The sequence below is a fragment of the Frankliniella occidentalis genome, unplaced genomic scaffold, assembly GCF_000697945.3.
Source record: "Frankliniella occidentalis isolate FOCC.00 unplaced genomic scaffold, Focc_3.1 Scaffold395, whole genome shotgun sequence".
In the NCBI taxonomy this organism is placed as follows: domain Eukaryota; kingdom Metazoa; phylum Arthropoda; class Insecta; order Thysanoptera; family Thripidae; genus Frankliniella; species Frankliniella occidentalis.
Genome location: NW_026267517.1, coordinates 71,872 through 82,782, shown reverse-complemented (window position 1 = coordinate 82,782; position 10,911 = coordinate 71,872). Strand labels below are relative to the sequence as shown.

The window sequence follows — 10,911 nt, the reverse complement described above, 5'->3', positions numbered from 1 at the left end:
GAATATTCCTTGAAATTTAAGTAAAAACTACTTGGATTTCAAGCAATCTACTTGAATTAACAGACATAATTTTTACCGTGCGGCCTTCTGCTCCTTATACCAACGCTCTTTTCAACGGCTAAGAGAGAATGCCCCAGAAACACCTCTTCAGCCAGGCGCAGCAGTCACTTCGAGGACGAGCACTTATACAGAACGAACGAATCGTTTGCCCCCGTTCCTTGTCACCTTTCCTACCGCCTTTAGGTTGTTTCATTTAAGCCCGGGTGGAAGAATAAGTAGTTGAACTACAGTCGGAACTATAGCTAATGAACTGCACTCCGGCTCTACTCTCGGAAATGTACTAAAAGTGTTCTCCATTACTATTCACAAACGAAGTAAAAAGCATAGTCTGAAAGAGAGACCATTCTGTACTCTAAACTGTAGTTGCTCTCCAGTTGACCTGGAGTTTCGATACTAGAAGATAGGTTCAATGTTTACTGCAGTTTTAACTGTGCCTGATACCGAGTTATACTATTCTTACGCACTACTGTTACATGAGTACTTGTGCTTGCAAGGCAAGCCTTAGTTAGAATGCACTTTAGGGAGAGTCCTTACTATGGTCACATATATAGTTTTATTTTGTTGTTGAAACTTTAGTTCAACTTACACAAATAATATGGTGGGCACTACATTCCTGTCAGTTGGGAGGATGACAGATTTTGAGTGTAATCGTTTTACACATCAATTATATTCATTCTTGTACGTACGAACGTCCCTTTGCTTTTGCCCCAGCCCCTGCGGCCACAGCTCGGGCCACAGTGTAAATAATTATTTGTATTTTTATTTGTATGATAACCCACGTCGTGGTTTGACGCAAATAAGTTTTCCCTCGAATTTTCACTTCTTTAAATCGAAGTGAACTTTCCTGTCACTAGGTTATTACCGTTTTCTTCCAACATGCTTGCATTCTTCCCCGTTTCTTCTTTACCGGGACGGTATATTAACAGCCACCGCACCGCATTATAGAAACACTGAATTTTAACTGTAGTCAAACTGTAGTCAAACTGTACTGAAACCATCCGGCCCCTGGGCTGGGGCTCTCCGCATGACATTAAGTTCCTGCGGCACCAGAGCTATGGTGTCGCGCTGGCTTAGTGGTCAGCGTGCGAGGCTCCCAGCTCCAAGGTCCGAGGTTCAACTCCCGTCTGCATCCAGCTTCGCAGATCCAGCGTTCAAAAGGTACTGTGCACTTTATCATATAACTTGTAATGTGAGGTAATACGAGATAAAAACTAGATAAAGGAAAGGGTCAGAGGGGGAAAAAAAATGTTTTGAACCAAATCTTGAACAGTGCATTTTGTTTGCATTTACCACTGAAGTTTATATATAGTCGGATCCGAAGAACATTTGTAACTGAACTTCAGTTTTATCTGGAGACAGAGTACAGTTGAAACTACGCCAAACTGTGGGCGAACTAAGGTGTTGTCGAAATTGGTATAGTTAAACTGCAGTTTGTCTGCAGTGAACTACAGTTAGACTGCAGTTTAATTGTGTTTAACTGTGTTTAAACTGTAGTTGAACTGTGTCGAGCAACTGCATTTTGACTAGAATCCTTCACGAGTTTTGACCACAGTTTGAAATGCACAACGTTCACAACTGCAGTAAAGTTTGTTTAGAAATAAAATGCGTCCAAACTTCAGATTCCAACGAAGTTTAACTACTGAAGTCGCATATAGTTCGAACTACTAATTCTTCCACCCGGGAGTGAGTGAGCATTTATGTAATTATGTAATACCTTACCGGATGGAAGGGTCGAACCTCGGACTTCTAGATTGCGACCCCGTCACGCTGACCACTAGACCACGGAGACTTGTTGGGAGGCGTGCCCAACCAAACCCGGGTCATTCCAGAGCCGCGCGCCGCCCCTCACTGGGCCATTCCCAGAGGGTCAGCCAGGTGTCGGCGCGGTGCCGGGGCTAGCCCACGCCTTTGGGGATTTACTCCTAGATGTTTTGATGTCGAGTTTTGAATTTTACTTCCTGCCCTTACTTGAAATCCGATTGCCAGAGTTTAAACTGCTAATAGACCAATATAGACTCTAAATGTGTCCAACCCTGTGTGGTGTGGTGTCAGACGTCAGAAATAAGCCCATAAAATGACCGCGCAGACCAAGATATGAAAAGTAGAAAGATGTGCATATCTTTACCCGTTCTTTAAATTCCAAACATTGTATGGGACAATTGTCATCATCTAGTAAATTTCCTATACATATTGAGGAAAATGCCTACCAGACACGTATCGGAATTTTCCCATTCATTTCTGGAGATTTGCCCATACACATCTTCCCAAATGAGAAAATTCCTATACATTTACAGGAATTTTCACTTCCGATACGGTGTATAGGAAATTTCCTAAACATGCGTGTAGTAGAATTCCCAACATTTTTTACAGTGTTCTGTTTTCTTCTGTTTGTTGGATTGTGCCGTAAATACTACATAATGTGTTTATACATCTATCACCTGTTGCAGATGAATCCTACGCACACTGTACCTGTTCTACAAGATGGAGACTTCTTTATAGGGAACAGGTATAAAAAAACTTCAACTTTTGATGATTATACGTGTGTTTGGCATTTGCTCGGAAAATCGGACGCATTTTATTTGTTTTATAACTTTTCTTACAGTCATGCCATTGCCATGTATTTAGCAGAAAAGGCTGGTGACAACCAGTTGTATCCAAACGACTTGCAGACGAGAGCGGCGTTACATCAGCGCCTTTTTTTCGATGATGCCACACTCTATGCAGCATTTAAAACACTGACGGTAATGGCACACCTCGTATGAGTTTATCATGTACTTCTACGGTCAAGTTCAACTTCAACTTCAAAAAGGGTTATAACAAGGCTACACACAAAAGTGTTGCAGGCTTGCATCCTTGTAGCCATGGTGCCGTGCGGGTGACACACAGTTAAATAAATTTCCTGGGGGTCCTGGGGCTAGTTGGACTGAAACAGCCATGATTAAAGCAGAAGTATGCATTTTCGCACACAAATTCATTCAAAACGAAAGGTATGTTTAAGTTATCGCGAACATTTACACAAAAATGTACAAATACATTCAGCGACATTAAGCGTGTAGGTTAGGTACACACGGAGCCACACGGAGCGCAACTTTACATTATAAATAAGAATGGGACATATATTAGCTGCTGCTATTGCACTGATCTATTTTTTTTCCGGCAGACTCCCATCTTTGCCGAGGGCCATGCAGAAGTACCAGCCAAACAGCGAAAGGCGGTAGAAGACACGCTCGACATCCTCGGGAAGCTGATCCAAGAAAAGGGTTGGTTGGTGGGCAACAGCCGAACAATTGCTGACATTTGCACGTGCGCAACCGTCTCGACTATACTGGTAAGAGTTCAAAATCGTCATAACGTACCCTGAAGATTATCCAATGATAGGATTTCTGCTTGCTTGACGTATTTGAGGTTTTATAATCAATACAGACCAATTCTAATTAAGGTATATCAGCGCTTAAAAAATTAAAAAGAGAAAGTTCCAAGTAGACACTTGCGCTCGTGTGTATGCATAACTAACCTAACAGTCAGTGCGTTGAAAAAGTAAAGTATTGCGTAGCAAAAACGGACTAAACTGAAAATAAATTGGAAGTATGCGTAAAATGCGTGAGTCCCCGAAGCACCCGTTGCTGCGTAGTTTAGTCTGTATGTTTCATATCTTATGAAAGGCACCCATTTTTCTTATATGCTATCGACGCCAAATTGTAAGAAAAATCTGTGAATAGGTTTTCACTCCTCTCGTATTGTGAAGTAACAGGCTCGACAGGCAGGCCGCAGTGGCTTCCATAGAGCAAAAGCCCAAAGCAAATATCTTGGAAACGGTTTCATAAAGTGAACTTTTCGAGTACACTGTTGTGTGTACGAGGGTTCAAAAAAAAAATCAGTCCAAAATATCACATGATTGGTTAGGTACCTGACCTTAAGTGCCATATCTGTTCCAGCGTTTTCCGCAGTTTTGTCCCTGTAAGTAAAGTGCTTTTTTTTCTCTTTCTGTTTCTAGGCGTTGGAGCCAACACTGAACGTGCCACAAAACGTGTCACAGTGGTTTAAGCAATGTGAGCAACTTCCTGGGTATGCAAAGGATAACAAACCTGGTGTCGATGTAATTAGTAACATGTTCGCAATGAAGAAAAAAGCAAACGCATCGTAATCATCAGTACTGCAGCGAATCCAAAAAACGAATCAACAGGGAATGAGGCCATGGCTCGTGGAAACTCTTGGTCATTATAACGAATTATGTTATAGAGTTTGTAGAAATAGCCAACAATATGAGATATAAAGCACACTGACGTAAGCTCAAGCACAACCAATTACCTGAGTTCTTCTTTCCCATGACTTGAGTATCGTTTTCCAATACATGACCAAGAGGAAGGAAGAAAAATGATAACGGAAGGTGAAAATAGTAACTCTCCCCGAATCCTCATTAAAATCTGTCTGGCCAATTTCAAGGAAATTAAAGTTAAACAGCGAAATTACCACAAAAATCGGCAAAATGCTGCCAAGCCAACAATGAATAGCACTTCTATCATTCGCATTGTCGATCCCTGGGGATTACCTTTTCACTTAACAGAAAAATGTATACAACAAAAATTAAAGACCAAAAATTAAAGTGTATCTTTCTCTCAGGAGAGCGAGATCAGTGACACAAAAAATCTCGCCTCCTGAGAGCGAGATATTTGACTCTGACATTTTCAGTGATAGCTTTCTCGTATTTTGTATAGAAGGGGTAATACCCAGACGTCGGATTATGTAAAATGACACCAATTTAGGCCTTTAGCACCCATAGTATACGGACCGAATGTTAAAATGAACCCTTAGTGGCATTTCAGTCCATTTAACCTCATATTCGGCGTCAGAGACACAATAACATGCTGAAACGACACTCAACACGGGCCACAACAGTGAACGTATAGAATTTTGCGATTTAGGCCCTAATTTTCCGAAATGGCGGTGTCTAGGGCCTAAGTGGAAGGTCGTACGTACTTGGATGTTGTTTCATTCGCTTTCTCTCGCAGAAATTACTTCGAAACGTGTCCCAGATGGCGTCTCTTTTGAAATTTTCGTCATTAATGGTTAAATTTTGAACAAATGCGTTAAAATCTCGGCCTCTATGGGTCTGATTTTGGCGACTGGCGGGTCAAATCGACCAACTGGGTCTAGGGAACGTGTAAAAAGAAAAACACGCTTTATATACATTTTGCAGTTTTGTTTTGGTATTCCAGGTCGAACCGCTTCGACTATTTCTACACAGTCGCCAAGACTGTCTCTACCAATGGGAAAAATCGATTCCTCCCCCACGCCACCCCCTTAAGACAGTAGGTGGATCGGCAAACCCATAAATCGAGTAATCGTTCTCTTAGTGCACGATGTTTGGTATGTCTTTCGAAATCGAAACTATAAATTATTTGCGACCCCTGAAATATTTAAGATCGCTAACACAATTTATTTTGGAGCTCTCGGGCATTCAAACAAACATTGAAAACTTTTTGGGCCAGCGAAACAAAGGCCTCCTATCCCTCGGCAATTCATTACACAGAGGTTTCCTGTCTAGCACGCAATGCATTCAATTCCGCGCCTGACCTTGACTGTTGTGCTATTTGGTAGCTGTACATTTCCTTTCAGTAGAAAAAAAACACAATCTGCAAAATGATGGGCGTACTCTGAACAGGAGTTTCAAATTTAATACACTCCGCCATAGTTTCCCTAAGATCTTTTGAACCACTTTTCGTAATATCCCGAAGGGATTTGGCAATTCTTTCCACGACAAGTGCTCCGTGAAATCCTGACAATTTTTAAACAGTGGGAGACGAGCTAAACCATACGGCGCGACTCAGAGAGATGCACTGTTTAACAAGAACGTAGGGATTGAAATACGTCGGATTAGTCGTCAAAGGCTAACTTTTCAGAGTACATACACGTTATCAAGGAAGGGTGGAATTTTTTTCTTCGTATATACTATATTGCATACTTGTGAGATTATACTTTGAAGCGAAAGTAGAAAATACACTGGTCGAAAAAGAGGCGTAGGCATTTCTACCGCATTCTTCACAACTGCCGTTGTCCTAACTGGGCCCTGACGCCATGCCTGCCGTGTCCCCTATACTAGCACGAAGAACTTGTGTGTACTTGAAGACCGCGTTAAAGATGTTGGAAAGGGTACTCAGCCGCAAGGCACCAAAATATAGGAAGCGAACCTGTAAATCAGATGTATCCAAATGTAATAATAGACCGGGTTAAGTCGTCTGCAAAAAGAGCACATGCGTACTGTGATTTGGGATTTAGGCCATACATTGTCAACAAGTTGGTGCGTTCTTCTTCTCAGAACGCCAAATAAGAGCGTATTTAAACGCCAAGATTTGGCGTCCCTTAGAGAACTAATAACGTACGAAACCAACCAATTTACAGAACAGTTCCTTAAACGACATTGCTGGATATTGAGCTCGCTGCTCAACAAAACAGTTACCTCGGGTGGCTGACGAGTGAACATAACGAGAAGGCTGAAGAGGTGTCGTTCCTTCGTGCCCCACGCCTCCCAAGGGCACGATGATCGGATGGCGAAGTGGAACTCCTCTCCAGCGTTCTCCTGCATCTGAGCCGCCACGCACACCATTGTGATGTACGCAAAGATGGTCAACCAAACGGTCGTGTTGCTCACGTCCCTTATTCCGAGGGACATGCGGACAGCGCCAATCACCCCCAGAATCAGCATCAGGCGCACGACCAGGGACAAGTCCTCAGCAAAGCATGCCTTCAACCAATGAAAGTAACTAAGTGTAGGCTTTTCCATAAAAAAGTTCATGTTTAGCGTCCACTGTAAAAAAATTCTATAGTAGATTTCCTATAAATGTATCTGCAGCAATTCACATATACATGTATAGGAATTTTCCCATACAGGCGTGTGGTAATTGTACCATACGCGTTAGTATTCTTACCATGCAAGTATAGGAATTTTCCTATACACCTATGTAGGATATGTACTATGTGTGTGTGGCATTATCCCTACACATGTATAGGAATTTTCCTATACACCCGATGCTCTTTCAAAAGAGAAAAAGTTTTTTTTCAACCACTTCCCCGCCGTTTTCCCTCGTTCCTAGCCGCCTTCCTGCCGCCTTTCGGTAATTTCATTTCATTTAAGTGAGCATTGATACAATTATGAAATACCTTACCGGATGGAGAGTTGAACCTCGGACTTCTGGCTTGCGATCCCGTCACGCTGACCACTAGACCACGGAGACTTGTTGGGAGGCGTGCCCCACCAAGCCTGGGTCATCCCAGAGCCGCGCGCCGCCCCTCGCTGGGCCATCCCAGAGGGTCAGCCAGGTGTCGGTGCGGTGCCGGGGCTAGCCCACGGCTTTGGGGATTTACTCGTAGATGTTTTGATGTTGACTTTTAAATTTTACTGCCTGCCCTGAGTTGAAATTCGATTATCAGAGTTTAAACTGCTAAATAGACTCTAAATGTGTCCAAACCTCGGTGTGGCGTCAGAAATAGCTCATATTATGACCGCGCCGACCAAGATGTGAAAGGTGGAAAGGTGTGCATATCTTTACCCGTTTTTTAAATTCCAAACATTGTATAGGAAAATTGTCATCTTCTAGTAAATTTCCTATACATAATCAGGAAAATATGCCTACCAGACACGTATCGGAATTTTCCCATACATTTCTGGGGATTTGCCTATACAGTTGGTACTTTTCCCATACACATCTTCCCAAATGGGAAAATTCCTATACATTTATAGGAATTTTCACTTCCGATACGATGTATAGGAAATTTCCTATACATGCGTATAGTAGAATTCCCAACATTTTTTACAGTGTCTTTACGTACATGTAAGCTCAGGTGTGGCGCTGTGAGCCCACAAGTGACTACCCTACCTGAACCCGTTGGAGTCCGAAGACGAGCTGTTGGTGGAGCCCAACCAACTCCAAGAGCTGCCTCCAAGATCTCACATCGTTCACTCGGTCAATGAGCAGATGGGTTGCGCAGTCAACACACATCAGAGCCATCCAGTGCAAGCTACTGAGAATCTGCGCGAAAAACAGCCGAACGCGATAAAAACAGTGTCTGTTTGTTTTGTTTTTTTGAGGAAAGAAGGGAAAACAATGAAGTGTGCAAAAGCATGCTGTGAACTGTCGCGTGTACAACCGCGGTAAAGTATAAAATATTAAGGGGGGGGGGCTACATATATTTTGACAAAATATCAAAAATGACGAAAATTTCCTCTTCTTTTGCAATTATTTTAGTCTGAGAGGTCTCCCTCAAATACATAAGTTTATCAAATTTATGAAGGTCATCTGAAAATCAGACATTGTTTTTTACCGGTTTGTACCGTAAATCCAACAAAAAGCGTATCGCTTCAACATTGCAGACACGAAAGCACCCCCACGCAACTTAAGTGGCTTGGGTCCAAAGAGGAGTCACTCCCGCATTTGAATTCATTTCGCGTAATTTTTACTTTAGTTTTCTCCGCTATTATCGATTTTTCACGCTCTTTACATTGGTGATTTCCATATCGGTATCGTTTCGATTACACCAAAGTCAGTGACACAACAACAGGTACAGAAAGTGGAAAAGGGAGACAACTGGAAAATAGACCATTCCACCGACTGTGGAAGAAGGAAGAAAAGAATCAAAAAGAACCGGAAACAGTACTGATTAACAAATGAAATCGTTCACTTTTTCTAGTTTTCTTGACCAACATAATTATTATGATTAACAAATCAAATCGTTCACTTTTTCTAGTTTTCTTGACCAAGATAATTATTGTGGACTTACTTGTTGGTGTGCCCCAGAGGTGTACAAAAATGATCTACATACAGTTTTTTTTTGGTACTGTTTCCGTTACTTTTTGATACTTTTCTTTCTTCTTCCCCATTCGGTGGAATGGTCTATTTTGCTCTTTTAGGAGCAACTAAAAGCTGTTGTACGACAATAAATTTAGGTAATTTTTGGAATGCCATTGATTCTTAAATTTCTAGAAATAAGCCCAGATGTAATAACTAGGGTACTATCTTATCTACAAACCAACACCTGTTTGGTATTAGGTTTCCTTGTTCCCCGTTCGTCTTTTCGGAGCTAGGTAGAATAAAGCATTCCGGCAAACTTGAAATGCAGAAGAATGCGCCGGAAAGGAAAAGGCGGAAAGCGCTATGCTTTAACATGGTCACTTCCGTTTTCTTGTTCCATGCATTCCTATGCATATTAACTTTACCGGAATGCTTTACGAGTCCATTAATGGCTCTGCCGATTACATACCAGAAACACGGCGGCCGAGTGAAAGACACAGCTAGAGTGAAATAACACAATGAAGAATTTCAACCATGGATTATCAACCTCTGGATAGTAAGGTACGATCTCGCGACCTGTCACGAGGAACATCAGCACCATCACAACAGCAACAAGCGGGCCCTGATCAGCACAAAAAAAGTAAAAATGTAAAGTTAATACTAGAAAAGGTAAGAAGTAATTTTGCAAAACGTTGTGGGGCGTTTCACGAAATTAGCACACCGTATCGGCAACTACTCTGGGAGTACTCCAGAAACGCAACTGCGGAGATAGTTGGTAAATAGCCATGTTCACACGTACCTGCTGCTACCTTAAAGTTAATCTTTATTTTCTACGAACCTGGAAGTCCCTGTCAGTTTCCTATTCAGCTGGGTGGTTCTGAAAGAATTTTGACAGTCACTGGGAAAAATATATAATTGGCTGAGCCATCAGCGAAGCCTATTACTCCAGTGACAATCAAAAAGTTTCGCGTCTGTCTGTGTGTCTGTCGGTTTGTCTGTCATCACGATAACTCGAGAACGAATTGAGCTGTGAACGTTCATGCGCTACCCGACTCGGGTGTCAGCGCCGCAGGCCTTGGTAGATGTATGCCAGGTGCGTCGCAGCGCAACGGGGTTTCGTGAGATATCGCGAAGCCTGTTACGCGAGACGTGGTGTGGCGTACATCTACCTAGTAACCCCTTACCTAAAACCAGGTAGACGCACGCCGCACCACGTCTTGCGTAAAAAAGGCAGTGTCATTTTAAGACGTCTTCGACCTCAAAAGTCAAAAAGTTTCGTCCACTGGGTTTTATTTTCCCGAGTTAACTGAGGCCTTTAAATATCAGAGGCAGAGGGGAAACATTTAATAGTTTTCAATTTGTGTCATTTCCGTGTGAGAAACTCTCTCCAGCGCCCAAACGGTCGGAGACGAAATTTTGAGCCGTGAGAATCTACTTTCGCCATAATGCGGTGCGCCCGACCCATGCACCATGTGACTGTAGGGTCAGCACCCGTTGTTTACCTATTTTTATGTTAAAATAGTTGAAATACGTCAATTGGAACCACATCACTACGGGAGGGCACACGGCGCACGGGACAAGGGGCATTGCGGGGGCACCTTTAGAACACCGTAGAAAATATTCCAAAAATCGAGATATTTTTCGAGTACTTATCAAATTGTCCGTTTTCAGCCAACTTTCAAGCTAAAGATAGCTCAAAATTAATACGGTTCTGGCTTTTTATGAAACATTGTTGTTGAAAATTTTACCTATCCAGCTCAATACGTTCTTGAGTTATTGTGATTAGACAAGCAGACATACAGATCCGACCGTTTTGATCACTGGGGTAAACGGCTTCGCTATCGCTCAGCCAAAAGTATAAAAAAGAGTACACTTACAGGAATAAAAGAAAACAGTCCCGATGAAAGAAAGAAATGACCAAAAATATTCATAAAACAAAACAAAACAAGCAGGCCCGCCCTTCCGCCAAACGCAGTTGCCAGCTCCACTTCGCTGCGCCGGCAGCTCCGTTCGGCAGGGGCCGGGCCTGCTTGGCCTGCCGGCGGCGATGGTCGGGCCTTCGGCC

General features: G+C 42.6%; 2 protein-coding genes across 5 annotated transcripts in view; one reads left to right on the top strand and one right to left on the bottom strand.

Moving 5' to 3' along the window:
* The window catches only part of LOC113207114 (glutathione S-transferase 1-like), a 6,043-nt gene extending 1,679 nt beyond the window's left edge, over positions 1-4,364 (top strand). For all 3 annotated transcript variants that reach the window (XM_026423506.2, XM_026423507.2, XM_052274440.1), the window contains 4 exons: positions 2,508-2,566; positions 2,663-2,801; positions 3,221-3,388; positions 4,055-4,364. In XM_026423506.2, the coding sequence (XP_026279291.1) occupies positions 2,508-2,566; positions 2,663-2,801; positions 3,221-3,388; positions 4,055-4,204 (516 nt within the window). In that variant the 3' untranslated portion in view covers positions 4,205-4,364. The remainder of the gene's footprint in view (positions 1-2,507; positions 2,567-2,662; positions 2,802-3,220; positions 3,389-4,054) is intronic.
* A 1,353-nt stretch (positions 4,365-5,717) lies between these two features.
* The window catches only part of LOC113207118 (uncharacterized), a 21,924-nt gene continuing 16,730 nt past the window's right edge, over positions 5,718-10,911 (bottom strand). For both annotated transcript variants that reach the window (XM_026423510.2, XM_052274439.1), the window contains 4 exons: positions 9,316-9,468; positions 7,935-8,087; positions 6,518-6,802; positions 5,718-6,248 (listed from right to left, as the gene is read on the bottom strand). In XM_026423510.2, coding sequence (XP_026279295.2) covers positions 6,117-6,248; positions 6,518-6,802; positions 7,935-8,087; positions 9,316-9,468 — 723 coding nt within the window. In that variant the 3' untranslated portion in view covers positions 5,718-6,116. The remainder of the gene's footprint in view (positions 6,249-6,517; positions 6,803-7,934; positions 8,088-9,315; positions 9,469-10,911) is intronic.